Below are 17,918 nucleotides of genomic sequence, written 5' to 3'. Positions count from 1 at the left end.
TGTGAACCCATGCTCTCCAAGCCACAAAAGCCTTTTTTTTTTTTTTGCCACACAAGCCTTCCTATAGTGTGCAGAGCACTGAGTCATGGAGTAACTTTGGTACCTTTGGCAGTGCTTCCCCAGAGAAAATCGAGAGAGGATTTCTGATCACAATTTAACTTCCAAGGCAGCTTGACCACAGGGCCAGAATGGAGTGGTCCCTGGGATTCAAAACCACTAGACCATGGGACAGTTATAGGACTGAGTTTCAGTGAATTCCTTGCTATTATGGTTTACACTCAAGTCTCATTTATGAGTCTACCTCTCAGGGCCTAGTCACATCAATACCCTGAAAGAGTGTTTGAGTTTTCAAACCAGACGGTCCCACCCATTTGGCACTGATTAGATAAGGTTTTCTCAGTCTTTTAAAACCACAGAGCCCTTTAATATATGTCAAATTCTGATGTCCCACCACCATCTTTCAACATGTCCAAGCCAAATAAGTACATCTTAGAGACAGATGTCCCCACCTGCTAAGAAGATTCTACTCTACGTAGTACTACGTGAAATAACCATAGGGCTTACGTCCTAAATAATATTGATTCAGTATATTGTGTGTATGCTAGCTGTAGAGATTTTGATAAAATCTGCCCCACCCTCCAGCCCCATTTGAGAGTCACTGCACCCTCTCACTAAAACTCCCATCACCACCCTAGATGATGCTTCTATAAGAATTACAGATAAATACCTTCTGATTTCTGCAGAAGAAACTTGACTTATGGTAGAGTTAGTTTAGGGTTGGTGAGAGACCAAGGCTTGAGTGAAGGGAGTGGTGAAATTTGAAGAAGTAACTTGTTACCTAATTATTAAGTGCATACATAATGGTTAGTACTGGTGATGGTGGTGGTACTAACTCCTGTGTGTATGTGTGTGTGTGTGTGTGTGTGGTGAGTGTGGAGTCTGAGAATGGGGTGTGTGAATGCAGATGTGCATTCACACATTCATGTTTGTGTACATGAATGAGAATGTATATATAAAGACAAAGAAAACACAATCCTTGCGTTCAAAGAGTTCTAATTAAGTGGTAGAAACATGAACATATCCATCAGGTCCCTCCTAGGTAACAGTGTTAATACAAACTGTGCAATCTCTTCTCCACCTCTGTCCCATCACAAGTCAAAGCCACTTATAGCACAGACGTCCCTCCAGAGTCCAGTGTGTCATGTGGTCAGGTGGGGATTCCTTGGTACAGGAGACACTGGACCAGTAAATATTTTTTCCTTCATCCATCCTCCTCCATTACAACAGTTTCACTAATAAATTCCCCAACATCTACAGCTTCTCTTCTGAGTGAAAACACAGTTAGAAACCATTTTAAATTGTCTTTACAACTATTATTCAAACTTGGAAATTGAAGTAGGTGATCTCTAGACATTTTCATTTTTTCTTAAACATGTTCTGCACACATAGTTTTTATACCTCTAAGAACATATAATTTAAATGTCCTTTCTTTTTCCTGATAGTTGTTAAGTAATGGATATCAAATATTAGTAGCTGAGTGGGTAACCAATAACCACAGTACATTCTGCTACTACTCTGAGAAGCATTACCAGGGAAGTAGAAAATTTATGAGAACAATTACAGAAGTGACAATGGTTAAACAAGTATCTTACACAAAACTCAACTAACTGAATCTTTGTGCTCGATAGATTACTCAAATAACTTCCATATGGAGGACACTTTATTGTTTAGAATATCTTTTTTTCACATACATAGATCATTTGACCTTCAAAAAACATAACAGAAGTTTAAGGAAACTACAGATTGGACAGAGTAAATAGGTTACCCCAATCCAGAGGGTAGGGTGTCTGTGTGTGTGTGTGTGTGTGTGTGTGTGTGTGTGCGTGTTTATGCAGGCAGATCTAATCCTTAAATTTTGAACTTTTCACTTCTGAGCTCATGATCTTTTCCATTAATTATACCACAAAGCTTTCCTGATATGCAAAGCTGCTTTTAACATTAGGAAAAGAAGTGAAAAGAAACTTGTACAGAATTCTCCACAGTCAATTGTCCAATATGTTTATGGACTTAAGAGCTGCTCAAATTATGAAACTTAAAATATAAACACAGTGACTTTTCATTTGTGTGGTAAACCTAAATGAACCATTATGAGAGCCACTAAAAGCACTACTTAAGAAATATGTATTAAAATTAAGAGTAATCAAGAGAGAGAAAAACTAGTAATATAAATGGTGAGTATAAGAAAAATATCAATATTTTAAAAGTGCATCCTTTATCATAAAGGTTTAAGTACACATAATTCAAGACAAAAAATATAAATATGTATGGATGTATGTAGTGTTTATATGTTTGTAAACATATGCTTTATGAATTTTTATGTTTATATTTTTATATAGAAACAAAACTGAGCATTATTTGATGCTAAATCCATTGGGTGAAAGTTTGTAGGAGGACAGGATTTGCACAGTCTCAATTTATCACCCTAAATACGATTACAAAAAGATAGCTTTACAGTGAATAAATCTGGTCGATACTACCTTACTGAACTGATCACCACTAATGGGACAAACTGACATCAAATGTGTTGTAATCTGAAGAACACAACGTTAACAAAAATGTTTAATTTGAATGAGAAAATAATATACAAAACCAAATCAGATTAAGGATCATTCTATAAAACCACCAGCCTAAACGTCTCAAAAAATGCCAGCCATAAAAGATGAAAAAAAATGAAAGAACTCATCCATTTTATTGAAAACTAAATAGAAATGATAACAAAAGGCAGTGTGACCTCCTTGTTTGATTCCTGGATCAAAAATAAAGCAGTTATAAAAGACATTATTGGAAAAATTGGGGAATTTAAATATGATCTGTGTATGTTAATAAATATTGTATTAGAGTTAAATTTCTTTGGTGTGAGAATGGTATGGTTATTTGGAGACTGCTTTGTACACAGGAGATAAATGCTGAAGTATTTAGGAGTGAAGTATCTTAAATGCATGATATAGTATATGCAGCTTACTTTCAAATTGTTCAGAAAAAACACTGAGTGATAAGAGCTAAAGCAAATATGCGGAAATGTTAACAACTGGTAAATCTAGGTGAAAGACATATAGAAGTTCATTGTACTACTTTTCTACTTTTCTGTAGGATTGAAAATTTTTTTTTTTTTTTTTTTTTTTGCGGTACGTGGGCCTCTCACTGTTGTGGCCTCTCCCGTTGCGGAGCACAGGCTCCGGACGCGCAGGCTCAGCGGCCATGGCTCACGGGCCCAGCCGCTCCGCGGCATGTGGGATCTTCCCGGACCGGGGCACGAACCCGTGTCCCCTGCATCGGCAGGCGGACTCTCAACCACTGCGCCACCAGGGAAGCCCTGAAACTTTTGAAAATATGTTGGGAAAAATAAAACCAAATGAAATCGTTCTTTAAATTCTTTATTTCATATGCCAGTTTCAGCAATACTGAAATACAAGTTTAACATACATGTACTTACTCTTTCTAAAGATTTAAAATATGAAATGTTGAATAATGTCACAAATTACAATCAAAATTTAAAACAAAGTACTTTAAGAATAAGACAAAAGAGCTAAAAATTATGTTAAATTTCTAGTGCAAATATTAAAAAAGAATAAAGGATATTGGTGACATTAATATTCAGACTAGGTTTTCCCTATCTTAATTTCTCTGCTCCCTTCCCACTTAAAATCTTAAAAAGTATTTGTTATAAATTGGAAGTACAGAATTGTTAGAAAATCACTGGATGACGAGTTGTATGATTCTCTTTACAGGTACAACCTACTTCTCAGCAATCTGTAAGCCATTGACAGTGTAACTCCATATCCAAGGAAAAAAGCCAAAGCGCGATTTGGCTGGGGAAGGGGTATCAAATATGCAATTGTGTGGTAGATTCGTGCTCCAACAAAGAGCCTGAAGTGCAGGATGGCAGTAGAGAGATCTGGACCACTCAAGGAATACAGAAGGCCAATACCAAGAAATGGCACAATATTTTCGAGGTCATTCAAGTGGGCTCTGTGGAAAAAGATGACTTGTAAAACACAAATTTCAAAATCAGCAGAAATATATTCATTTTTTCCTCTCTTCTGAAACTAAATAGAAGTGTTAATGGATCTTAAACATGCAAAGTAAGATTCATTTTATTTCTCTCAAATTCCCTTGCTTCCTTACCCACTTGACTCTTATTTAGAATGTCTCGTTATCTTGTTTCTTTTATTTGTAGTGTATCTCAACATACAACAGAGAAGGCTTTTTGCACTTTCAAGACTATCAAAACTGCATCTACATAATAAAACTCACTCCATTTTTATACATATAAAATATTTTTTCTTCTAAGGTCCATACAACAGCAATTCAAGATTCTTCTTATAAAAACTCTTCTTCCGAAAAGAACAAAATCGTTTTGGTTATGATCTTAAGACTCCTCCCTCACTTGTGCTAGTCTGCAAAATGGCTCCTGAGACCACCCTTGCCCATTCACCCAATCCACTAGGTTGCCAAGAATCAATTTACCAATTTAATATCAAGAAATTCATGCTCTCCACATCCATATAACAGAATACATAACTAGTCTTTCAAACATGGGAAAAAATTTAGCCAACCTATCCTCAAATTGCAAAAGGAATTAGTTAGTAGTGATGGAGCAAAGTGCAAAGTATACACAAAATTGATAGACAATAAAGAGAAAGACATATTTCCTTGATCGGGATTTCATACCACAGCTATAAGAAAACAGAAAGCATGGTTTAGACACAAGTTTTCCTCCAATTCATGGCACCTTGAATACAAGGCACATGTATTATTGACTTGACATTTTTTTAACCTGCTTAATCTTCAAAAATCTGGTACTCCTGTTCAAGTCTCCAGAGTTAAAAACTGCTTAAGAATCTAGACTAGAAATTGAGATTTTGATAGAGCTTATCAGCTATCGATACATATTTCAAAATGAAAAATATTGGTTTTATGTTACTCTCTTTTCTTTTAGCAAAAAACATAACTATTACATATTGCCTGCTCAATGATCACCATTCTCCTCCCCTCCTTTCCTTTCTCCTGTTTCCTGTAGATTATCCTTTCTCATCACCTTTTTGACAAAGATGATGACAACATAAAGGTATGAAGAATGCGACAGTAACCTAGGTAAGTAACAGTCTTAAAAGATTTAAATGAACAACTGCCTGTTCCTGAATAAAAGCCAAGACAGAAAGGCAGGGGAGTTCTTATCCCTTCTCTTTCATGGAACAACCCAAGGGTTACTAGAGTGAGGTGGGCAAGAAAGGACAGGGATACTATTTTCTACTAAAGAAGAGCCCGCTTCACCAATTACACCAAGGGTATTTGTTTGGGTCCTTTGAACTCTCCTGCTGGACCACAGATATATCTTCACCTCCCATCTTGGCCATGTTACTTTTCTCCTTCACAACATTCTAAAAGGACAGACGTTTTAAAGTTGGGAAAGGACCTATAATGGTGAGACTCTGTGGAAATGTGTTTACTTCTAAGCCTGTGTTAAGCAACTGGCAAAGAGAAGAGAAGAAAGTCAAAGACAATAAGGGGTAAAGAGCTCCAGTGGAGGGAGAGGGAAGGAAGTTCAAAGGCAGGGCTTCCTTGGACCTTACTGGCCCCTCCATTTTTTTCTGGCTTCCCTCTCTCTCTTTATCTTATTCTCTTTTCAATTCTCTTTCCCTGTCCTTGGCCCTCAAAATGGTCTCAGAGATAGCATTCCTTATTGTCCTAGTAAGGTCTGTTTTCAATGGAGCCTCATACTCTGTGTTAATTTACGCTATTTTATATGCTCCTCTTTTTTAGAGCCTGAGCCAGGCACGTGCTTACCCGACTCTCCCAGTCAGCTCCTACTGTAGTTCAGTATCACCCTTCCACCATAGCCCTTTCTCTGCTCAAACAACAGAACTCATCCTAGAGGGGCAGCTTCCTTCGTTTTCACGTCATTCCTAGACAGCTACCAAAATCTAATCCCTGGTGGACATCCATCTTTACGTGTGACCACCTTCTACCGGGGTCTACTGCCCCCTCCATCATCCTGTGTTCCTGTCTCCCTTCTCCTTCAGGCAGGTGCTCCTTGGGGCAAGCTCGCTCTGGGCTGACCTTCCCATCAGCCCTGCCCTGTGCTTAGGGTGCACCAGTCACACCTTCCTAGTCAGATCAGAACCACTCGGATCTCAGCATCACCCTGACCTGGACCAGAGCTGCTAGACATCTTTGAGAATTATCAGGGGATGGCCAACTACAAAAGGAGCTTCACACCAGACTTGCTCGCTCCCTTCTCTTCCCCAAAGTTCTTCATGCTCAGCATACAGCAGCAGTATGTCCAAATTCCCACAAAGAAAACTTCCCAAATTGACGTGATCTCTCCTCTCCTTCTCCTCACATTCTCCAGCTTCTTCCTTTATGAAATATTCTTAAATACCCTAGGAACTAATACCCTGTACCTCACGACTTAACATCTAAAGGGAGACTGCTTTATATCATTCTCTAACTACATGAATGTTGGTCTTATTTTTAGAGGAAAAGTTATAAACCCCCTCAAGGGCAGGAACCCAGTCTTAAAGCTATTTTACAGCACTCCAATAAAAGAAGTGACCGTGAGACACACACGGTAATCTCTCAATAAATGCTTCCTTCTTCATGCATTGGGGCCAGAAGGGAAGTCATCTGGCTCAAATCCTAGCCCATGTCCCAGTTCCTTGAAGAATCCCCAGCGAGTATCACCTGGACTCCACTGAACAGTTTCAGTGAAGGGGTATTCTCTACCTTTGAACATAGCCTATTCTAAACATCTCTCCTCTTCCTAAGTACCAACCCCCTTTTCCTCTTTTGAATGCTACCCTGTATTTCTCCAGCTGCCCTGATTACCGTACAACTTTCTTTTTACCTTGTTGTAGGGAACACATTTGGTCTTGAATTCTTTCTAGAACGAGGTGGGATAGGATTAAATAAATGCATAATGTAAAAGGTTTTCTAATCATCACTGATTTCTGTCTGCCCAGAATATAAATAACTAACTTTAGGCTACTTATCTTGACATTTCAACACATATTACTTTATATTTTTAATTAAGTGTTCCATATGTGTAGAATGTATTAATTTTCTCACTATTGCATACCTGAAAGCATAATTTTCACTTCCTTTGTAGCCAAGTTCTGTCCCTGTCACTGAAATATGCTAATAGAAATAACGTGATAATTACATGTGGAAGTAATGAAAAAGAAAAATTCTAAGTTAAAAATGCAAAGTGGAGATTCTGGAAACTCTTTCTCTGAAAAGTATCTCCAAAAGAGATTTGTTAGTAGGAAATTTTTTGATGGGACTGATCCGATCTCAAAAAAATACACCTGGAAACTGGATGCCTTGCCTTTCCTGGACACTCTCTTTCTTGCCGCACTGAAAAGCCAGTGTCTGATCGCCAGGAGGCGCTGGACACACAGTGGCTGCACCTCCTCAAGGACACTGACTCCTTTCACAGCTAAGGTCAATCATTCTCACTAAATTTTATTTGTTGTGCACAACCTGATGAGAAGATCAGCTTAGATAATGGCTTTCTCCTTTAGAAATACAATCCCATGGGCAAGGAGAGATAGAAGTAGGGGCTGGGAAGGGAGAGTGGGGAGGAATCTAAAAATCCCCCAATAAAATACCTGTTGCTAAGTTTTCATAGGTGAGACTTACTTTGATCTTCCTTTCAAACTTACTAATGCTACTAAAGGTCTAATTGTTGTCACTTTCAAGTTCTGGGCAATTTTATGAGCATAGGGTCATGATTAGCATCATGTATTTGATTACCTTCCCTAAAAGGGATGCACAAAAAGGATGAGACAAAGCTTTAAACTGCTTACTTTCTCTTTAGTGGTTTTGATAACTCCACAAAGCTTTATTCACCTTTTCTAATTTTTATTCTTTTTCATCATAACACATATAATTTTCCTCTGATACTGTTTGAAGCTTTCACATTGATTCTTTGAGAGATTCCTGAGACTATTTTAGATCCATATTCTTGACACAATCCATTTTAAAACTGGCCACTTTGGGGCTTCCCTGGTGGCGCAGTGGTTGAGAGTCCACCTGCCGATGCAGGGGACACGGGTTCGTGCCCCGGTCCGGGAAGATCCCATATGCTGCAGAGCGGCTGGGCCCGTGAGCCATGGCCGCTGAGCCTGCACATCCAGAGCCTGTGCTCCTTAACAGGAGAGGCCACAGCAGTGAGAGGCCCGCGTACCGCAAAAAAACAAAAAAACAAAAAAACAAAAAAAAAACCTGGCCACTTTAATCAGTAGGACTGCTGAATTAACAAATATATAACTAAGTGAAGCAAAAGTTAAAATTTTATTCTAACTATCTAGCATAGACTTCCTCTTAGAAAAAGCCATTCTTGCTTGATAAATAATTTGAGATTAAACTTTTGCATAAATAAAAAAATTAAATTTCGGTACTGGAGGAGCAGAGAAGTACATGGGGTAAAAGAACAGCCTGCAAAATGGTGTAATGCTGACCATTTTGTGAGGTGACAAGGGCACAATGCAACTTTCCCAGGGAGAGGATGCTGAAGGACAGAGCACTGTAACATACAACTTGAAATGTTTGTGTTGCCATACTGTAAACTCTGCACCTTGATTTAGTCAGGTCTATTTTTATCACATTTTTAACTTGATTTGTTGACAGAGTTGAGGAAAGAACCAAGTTTACACCAGCCTAACAAAATATAGAATACGGAAACATGCACAAATGCAGGATTGCAGACTGGGTTAATCTTGAGACTATATACCATAAGGGAATCTGCAGAGATCTTGGGAGGGGCTTCAGACTTTCCAGGAAGTCAAAAGTGATGATGCAAATATGATCTAGATTCCAAAGGGATTTGATGCTGCAGCAGATACATGAATTACAGAAGTAAATTTTTTTCTTTCAGTCCCCATTTCATTATCTATTTATACTCAACAAATTGAAGAAGTGTAGTCAAATATATTCATGATGTTTCATATCTTAACTATTCATCACAAAACTAAATATCTAAATGTTTAAGTATGGCTATGAAAACTCTTCACTGCTTCTTTAATTTTATATAATTTTGCTTATCCTGTGAAATGTGTCTAGAATTGTACTCCAGTTTAGATGAGCATTAGAAAATACTAAATGAAGACGGTACATAACTTTAATGTTTCACATGTTAGAAAACGGTAACTAATGGATTGGCAATGGAATCTCAATATAAAAAATTTTGCGGTGGGGAGAAGGCTGGCCAAGATGGTGACAGAGGGGGCTCCCGAACTCCCCTCTTTCCACAGATACAACAAATGGACAGTTACACATGGAGCAATTACCTCTGAAAGAAATCCAGAAACTAGCTGAGCAACTTCTACTCATTGAGAGAATGAGAAAATACGCACATCAAAATGGATAAGGAAAGGCTGAGAAAATCTTGCTATAAACCCCACCCCCAGAACAGCACCATACAGTCGGAAGGGAATTCTCAACTCCCAGCTTCTCCCTGAGGAGAAAAGGGTTTAGACCTCATATTTAGTGCCCCAACCTTTAAGACTTTCACCCAAAAACAGGCCCCCACCGAAACAGCTAACTCTGTAAGTCAGTGAGGATTGCATTTTGGAGACCCAAAGGACTATAGCAAACAAAAGCAAAGTTGTTAACAGGTGCATGAGACTTGTTGTAGCTATTCCCCCAGGACTCCGTACAGAGGGAACAGGCAAAAATGCCGATCTCCCAGTCTTTCCCAGATAGAGATCCACCTGCATACTTTAAAAACCGCTACCTAAAGGTCAAGCTCCCAGTTAGCCTGCATCTAGGCTCTGGCTTCGATCCTTCCTAGGAAAGCCAGTAGACACCTGCTCCATTTTCTCCTTCTAGCCCAAAACAAGTCGCCAGTATCTCCCCGGAAGGAGCTTACACACATCTGCACCTCAGCTTTTATGGCTGCAGCCCAAGTGATGGGTCTCTGGATCACCTGGCTCTGACAGCCAATGGTGCTACCATTCACAAGTCCCACAGGAATACAGCAAACAAAGAAGCAGTTCTCAACAAGCACAAGCACTTGCCGCAGCTACCGCCATCCCCAGGGCTCAGTGAAGAGGGAGCAGGCAAAAATGTCCATCTTCCAGTCTTTCCCTAAAAGGCGTTCATCTGTATACTTTAAAGCTGCTGCTGAGGGTCAGGCTTCTAATTCAGTATGCATCTAGGGGCTGGCTATAATCCTCCTCAGAGACTGGAGAAGCCAGAAGACACATCCCTCACCTTCTCCCTCTAGCCCACTCCAAGTTGCCAGTATCTCCTTGGAAGGAGCTTGTACGCACCTCTGGCACCCCAACTTTTGCAGCTACTACTGAAGGGACAGGCTCCTGGACTGCCTGGCTCTGACAGCCAATGGGGCTTGCATTCATGACTTCCACAGGACTACAGCAAACAAGGAAGCAGTTTCTTAATAGGTACAAGATCTCTCCCCACAGCTATACACCTGAGCCCAGGAAAAATGCCCAAATCCCAGTTTCTCTCTGGAAGGGGCTTAACTACCTACTTTTCCAGCTGTTGTTTGAGAGTCCAGCCTCCAATCTGCTTGCAGCTAGCTGCTGACTGTGATCCTCCCCTTTGGAACACTTGAAAAGTCTTGGCACACACTCAAAATCTGGGAGCCAGTAGAAACAAAGAAGGCAGCTTGGACAATCACAAAGGCTTGAGAGACAACCAGGAGCTCAAGCTAATTGACTAGGTTCATCTCCCACATGAGACCACTCTTTCAAGACTGGGAGTGGTGGTTGTTTTATCTAATGCACAGAAACCAACACAGAGAATAAAGAAAAATAAAGAAACAGAGAAATATGTTCCAAACAAAAGAACAAGATAAATCTACAGAAACAGACCTTACTGAAACAGAGATAAGTGATTTACCTGATGGAAATATTGGTCATAAGATGCTCATCAAGGTCAGGAGAACAATGCATGAGCAAAGTGAGAATTTCAACAGAAATAGAAAATATTTTTAAAGTAACGAACAGAAATCACAGAGCTGAAGAATATGACTGAATTAAAAAATTCAATAAAGGAGGTCACAACAGATTAGATGAAGCAGAAGAAAAGTTCAGCGAACTTGAAGACAGTGCAGCAGAATTCATCCATCAGAGAAACAAAAAGGAAAAATAATGAAAAAGAGTGACAATAGCTTAAGGAACTTATTGGAAAACCCTCAAAAAGACCAATATATGCATTACAGAGGTACCAGAAGTATGAGACTGAAAAGGGGGCAGAAACTTACCCAAAGAAGTAATGACTGAAAATGTTCCTAATCTGAAGAAAGAAATAGACATTCAACTACAAAAACCTCAGAAAGTACCAAAACAGATGAATCCAAAGAGACCCACACCGAGACACGTTATAATTAACTTATCAAAAGTTAAAGACAAGGAGAGAAGCTTAAAAGCAGCAAGAGAAAAGCAACTTGTTTCATACAAGGGAACCCACATAAGATTATCAGCAGAATTTTTTATCAGAAATTTTGCAAGCCAGAGAGAGTGGGAGGATATATTCAAAGTTCTGTAAGAAAAAAACTACCAACTAAGAATACATTACCCAACCGATCCTTCTCAAACTCTTCCAAAAAAATAAAAGAGGGAACATGTACAAACTCATTTTACAAATCCAGTATTACCCTGATATCCAAGTCAGATAAGGACACTACAAGAAAAGAAAATTACAGGCCAATATCCCTGATGAACACGAGGCAAAAATCCCCCACAAAATATTAGCAAAACAAATTACACAGTTTAATTGAAAGGATCAAAAGCATCATACTCCATTATCAAGTGAGATTTATTCCAGGGATGCAAGGATAGTTCAACATCTGCAAATCAACCTGTGTGATACTCTACATTAACAAAATGAAAGATAAAAATCTTCTCAGGGGCTTCCCTGGTGGCGCAGTGCTTGAGAATCTGCCTGCCAATGCAGGGGACACGGGTTTGAGCCCTGGTCTGGGAAGATCCCACATGCCGTGGAGCAACTGGGCCCATGAGCCACAACTACTGAGCCTGCGCTTCTAGAGCCTGTGCTCCACAACAAGAGAGGCCGCGACAGTGAGAGGCCCGCGCACCGCCATGAAGAGTGGCCTCTGCTTGCCGCAACTAGAGAAAGCCCTCACACAGAAACGAAGACCCAACACAGCCAAAAATAAATAAATTAATTAATTTTAAAAAAATCTTCTCAATAGAAGCAGAAAAAGCATTTGACAACCCAAAACCCTTTCATGATAAAAACTCACAACAAACTGGTTATAGATGGAATGTACTTCAATGTAATAAAGGCTATATGTGACAAGTCCACAGGTAACATGGTTCTCAATGGTGAAAAGCCAAAAATTTTTCCTCTAAGATCAGGAACAAGACAAGGATGCCCATTCTCATCACTTTTATTCAACATAGTACTGGAAATCCTAGTCAGAGCAATTAATCAAGAAAAAGAAATAGTCATCCAAAACAGAAAGAAAGAAGTAAAACTGTCTCTATTTGTAGATGATATATTATTTTAAAAACACTCACCTAATTCCACCAAAAACTGTTAGAAGTAATAAATGAATTCAGTATAGTCTCAGGATATGAAATCAATATACAAAAATATTTTGTTGGAGAATATCAAAGCCAAATTCTTGCTCAAATTTCAATAAAACTACAATGAAAAAAAATCAGTTACATTTCTATACACTAACAATGAACTATCAGAAAGAAACTTAAAAAACGATCCATTTAAAATAGCAGCAAAAAGAATAAAATACTTAGAAATTAATTTAAACAAAGAGGTGAAAGATCTATACACTGAAAACTATAAGACACTGATGACAGAAATAAAAGACATAAATAAATGAAAAGATATTCTCTTCTCATAGATTGGAAGAATTAATATTAATATTGCTAAAATGTCCATACTACCCAAAGCAATCTACAGATTTAATGTACTCCCTCTCAAAATCCCAGTGGCATTTTTAAAGAACTTTTTTAAAATCCCAAAATTTGTGTGAAACCACAAATGACCCTGAATATCCAAAGCAATCTTGAGAAATAAAAACAAAGCTGGAGGCATCATACTTCCTGATTTCAAACTACATTAGAAAACTATAGTAATCCAGGCAGTATTGTATTGGCATAAAAGCAGACACATCGATCAAAGGAACAGAATAGAGAGTCCAGAAATAAACCCATACATAGTCAATTAATTTTTTACAAAGGAGCCAAGAATACACAATAGGGAAGGACAGCCTCTGCAGTAAATTGTGTCAGGAAAACTACATTTCCACAAGCAAAATAATGAAACTGGACCCTATCTAACACCATACACAAAAATCAACTCAAAATGGATTAAAAACTTGAACATAAGACCTGAAACCATAAAACTTCTAGAAGGAAAAGACAGTCGGTAAGCTCTTTGACACTGGCCTTAGCAATGATTTTTTAGATTTGACACCAAAAGCAAAGACAACAAAAGCAAAAACAAACAAATGAGACTACATCAAATCAAAAAGCTTCTGCTCAGCAAAAGAAACCATCGACAAAATTGAAAGGCAACTTATGGAATGGGAGGAAATATTTGCAAACCACATATCGGATAAGGGCTTATATTCAAAGTATATAAGGAACTCATACAATTCCATAGCCCAAAACAAATAAACAAGTAAAAATAACTCAATTAAAAAAGGAGACCCCATTAGCCATTTTTCCAAAGAAGACATCCAACTGGCCAAGAGGTACATAAAAGGTGCTCAACATCACCAATCATCCTAAATCAAAATGAGTTATCACATTATATCTGTTAGGATGGCTACTATGAAAAGGACAAGAGATAGAAAATGCTTGTCAGGTTGTGGAGAAAAGGGAACTCTTCCACACTGTTGCTGGGAATGTAAACTGGTACAACCACTATGGAAAACAGTATGGAAGGTCCTCAAACAATTAAAAAGAGAACTACCATTATCCCAAAGAGATGTCTGCACTCCCATATTCATTGCAGCATTATTCACAACAGTCAAGACATGGAAACAACCTAACCATACACACACACACACACACACACAATGGAATATTATTTAGTCTTAAAAAAAAAAAAAAGGAAATCCTGTCATTTGGATGAAACAGGAGGGCATTAGGCAAAATGAAATAATTAAGACAGAGAAAGACAAATATTATATGGTATTACTTATACACGGAATCTACCAAAAGGAAAAAAATCAAATTCATAGAAACAGAAAGGAGTGGTAGCCAGAGCGCTAGAGGTTGGGGGAAATATGGAGAGGTTGATAAAAAGGTACGAATCGTCCGTCATAAGATGAACAAGGTCTGAGGATCTAAAGTATAACATGCTGACTATAGCTTATAACACTGTATTGTGTTACTGTATAACTGAAAGTTGCTATAGGAGTAGAAATTAAATGTTCTCACCAAAAAAGAGAGGAGGGGAGATGAAATATGTGAGGTGATGGATGTGTTAATTAACTCAATAGAGGGAATTCTTTCACAACATATACATATATCAAATGACATTGTACACTTCAACCATCTTACAATTTTATTTGTCAATAATACCTCTGTAAAGATGAAAAAAAGTTTGCAATTTACATGACTTTATGCCAAGGATTAAGAAATATACTCCAGAACTAGAATTCAATGTGCTTTTAAAATAAGTATATTCCTGGTATTATTAGGAAACTGTGTAGATGGTATCTTGGCTTACTGCTTTTCATTGTTCATTGCATTCTCAGTATATTAAACATAATATCTACAAAGAAGAGAGAGAGAGAGATTGGAAGGGGAGAGATTTCCCAAGTTCATATTTTGAATCTTATGCGAAAATACCTAGTTCTTCAACCTTTTACACAAGCTAACAGTTTCACCTCTGGAGAAAGATGACAAAAACTGCAAGAATCTACCACCCTCATTTCACCTCCTACCTGTCATTACTTTTGATAAATCCCTACACAGAACAAAGTCATTAACCCCAACAAAGTGCACAGAAAAGCTAAATTGGAAATATGTGTAATCACAGTGATAGTTGGGAGACATCTAGATCGCTAATTTTCTATAATTATATGGACTAGGTAAAATGACCGACTTTTCTTCCTTCTTTCAAGACCCCAACATCCTCACTTAACTCTGATACCAAAATTCTTTGATCAAGTAAACCATTTCAGGAGACAGTGGGTTCACCTTCGTACACGTTCCACTCTGTCATCTGTCCGAAGGTACTTCTTGGCATTCTCTCCTTTGCCAAAGCTTGCGCAGTCTTCCGGGTTGGCAAAAACCTATTCCAAATAACGAGGAAAAAACCTATTTCAAATGCCAAGTAACATGGGGGTAACTGTATCTGATAAGTTATTTACATTTTAATGGAAGGAAATACAGGCATCCAAGTTGGCCATTATGAAAAAAAAAAATGGGAGCAATAGATCAAACCCAGGGGTAGCAGAAAGCATCTCTTCTTAAAATCTGAATTTTTATTAACAGTGTAAAAACAAATTTTAAGAGAAGCATAAATAACGTAAATAAAAACCAATGTATAAAAATAGCAAAAAGGAAGCAAAAATGGACAAACAGAGCATAATTCTAAGCCCTCATTGACTATTACGGTGAACTGGCATTTTTTTACAGTAATGTTGATGCACTTGCCCTCAAGAGTATTAATATTTCTAACTGGTTGGCTCATATGAAAGTCATAAGTTTACTTGCCAAGGATATCAGAGAACAGGCATGCAGCATAAAAGAGTGAGGGGCAGGAAAAGTATTTTGTACTTCGTTAGGATATGTGTGCCTCTTTTCTTTTTCTGAATTAACTAGAAGTTTGTGTTGAACAATACAGTGAAATATAAGAAGTTGAATCGCATTCCTATAAACACCAAGGACATGTTCTAGGGCGTATTTCATGTACTCCTTCCTGCCATTATGATGATGTTTGAAATGATTTCCCCATTCCCTGAAACTTGAAACATGCATTTAAAAATATTTAAGTATGTCCCAGTATTTAATAATATATAATAAAGAAAAACAGGAACTCTAAAATTAGCCTTAATTTAAGCTGAGGAACGTCATAAATATTATAATATTTTTCTTAATATGACATGAGCATTTATTTCAGGTAAAGATGTTGAGGAGAACTGATGGGCAGCAGTGTGATACAGTATCAGTTCTTGAGGTCAGATCTGTCTGCCTTGTCCTTAAATAATTGCCTGGCACACAGTGGATGTTCAATAAATACATTTCGAATAAGTAAATAAAGGTATTACAACGTAAAGTGCATGAGATTTTCATTTAAACCAATCTGAATTTGAATCTCAGCCTCACCCTTTATTGGTGTGTAACCTTGGGAAAGCTACTTAATCTCTCTGACTTGTATTTCCTCATCTATAAAATGGGAACAGTAATGCTCATCTCACATGATAATGCTAACAATTATGTAAAATGCTTCCATGATCTGACACACACACAGAGTGTCATGGCTCCTAACATATATCACTGGCACTCCACAAACTGGAATTCCCTTCTCCTTTTAAGACAAGCAACATTTCTGCTATCCTTGGTGCCATGACATTTCTAGAGGACAGTGTGGATCTGGTGGTAGCAGCCACTTTATAGCCTGCTGCTCTAACACCTTGCCCCATTAGAGAGTTAAACATGTGGGTATGTGTCCCCATTAAAATGCAAATATCCCTGGGAAGAAATGACACCTCAAGACAGTAATGAGGAAATACCTTAGGAAGGACCGTGACTTCTAGATAAAAGCAAGGCTCTGGAGGACAAAAACTCAGGACAGGGACTAAAAGAGAAATGATGGTTTCCAGAAAGAAGCTGCTGAATAGGCACAGGGACCACACCAATGAAGAGCATTTAACTTTGTCAATGTAGCTTTGCTTTACCCCCATCACTGTTGTCATAAACCCTGCCTGAATATAGGTTATGTGTTTCAAAAACTTTCTACCACCTTCCCCAAGCCTCCAGTTTTTAAAAAAATCATTCTTATCATGATGGGTAGAAATATTATCCACTTAAGAATTCATAACCACACAAAATTCAAATGCCTTATCCCAATCATAAGAGGTTCTGCTGATAATAAGAACTTTAATTCTATCCCCAAAGGCACATCCTTGACCTGTAACAGAGCTGAAAAACACCAGTTCACTGTCTAGGAAATGACTATTTTCTAAACTCTAGTAGGCAAAATTAACTTCGGAATCACAAAAAGTTTCCTTGAAAACTTTGATACTCCAGAAATCTCATATGCTAAGTGGCATGACAAAAGGTAAAAGCTACAATGAAAAAACTATTTACTAGTTTCTAGGAAAAAGCACCCATTCCATAAATATATCAGAACCACCTGTACCAAACGATTGCATATTTCATTTGCAGTATTAGACAATATGCCACTGGGCTTTACAAAAAATAATTTAAGAAAATTGCTTTCCAGAATCTCAACTCTTAAAAGAAAGTATTGCCTCCGATGTCTTACCTTTCTTGTCAATCTATAGAATGCAGTTGCAGTACTCATGAACATCATTTTTGAAAGAACAATCGTTGTGTAGGAGGCAAAGGCCATGAATACTTCATTCTCCATTAGCTGCGTGAGGTCGACCATTGTTTCAGTTTTGGTCTGGAATCTTAAAAGAATTTTAGACAAGGTAGGAAAAAGCGGACAAATACCCTCGATGTGCTTACACTGCAGCATTAACCACACTGTTCTTAAAGATGTCTCGGGTAGGGCTTCCCTGGTGGCGCAGTGGTTGAGAGTCCGTCTGCCGATGCGGGGGACGCGGGTTCGTGCCCCGGTCTGGGAAGACCCCACATGCCGCGGAGCGCCTGGGCCCGTGAGCCATGGCCGCTGAGCCTGCGCGTCCGGAGCCTGTGCTCCGC

At 38.3% G+C, this 17,918-nt stretch overlaps 1 protein-coding gene across 4 annotated transcripts in view; it reads right to left on the bottom strand.

The window, feature by feature from the left end:
* Nucleotides 1-3,421: 3,421 nt before the first annotated feature.
* Nucleotides 3,422-17,918, bottom strand: part of MGST1 (microsomal glutathione S-transferase 1) — a 21,012-nt gene continuing 6,515 nt past the window's right edge. For 3 of the 4 annotated variants that reach the window (XM_029205306.1, XM_029205304.1, XM_029205305.1), the window contains exons 2-4: nucleotides 17,518-17,665; nucleotides 15,225-15,319; nucleotides 3,422-4,029 (exon numbers count right to left, since the gene is read on the bottom strand). In XM_029205306.1, coding sequence (XP_029061139.1) covers nucleotides 3,783-4,029; nucleotides 15,225-15,319; nucleotides 17,518-17,643 — 468 coding nt within the window. In that variant the 5' untranslated portion in view covers nucleotides 17,644-17,665 and the 3' untranslated portion in view covers nucleotides 3,422-3,782. Of the gene's footprint in view, nucleotides 4,030-15,224; nucleotides 15,320-17,517; nucleotides 17,912-17,918 lie in introns of those variants that run through there. The other variant, XM_029205303.1, reaches the window with a different exon arrangement.

The sequence above is a fragment of the Monodon monoceros genome, unplaced genomic scaffold (assembly GCF_005190385.1).
Source record: "Monodon monoceros isolate NGI ecotype Baffin Bay Population unplaced genomic scaffold, NGI_Narwhal_1 Super_Scaffold_6, whole genome shotgun sequence".
NCBI classification, from domain to species: Eukaryota; Metazoa; Chordata; class Mammalia; order Artiodactyla; family Monodontidae; genus Monodon; species Monodon monoceros.
Note: the sequence above shows the minus strand (reverse complement) of the source record. Positions and strands in the feature narration are given on the sequence as shown.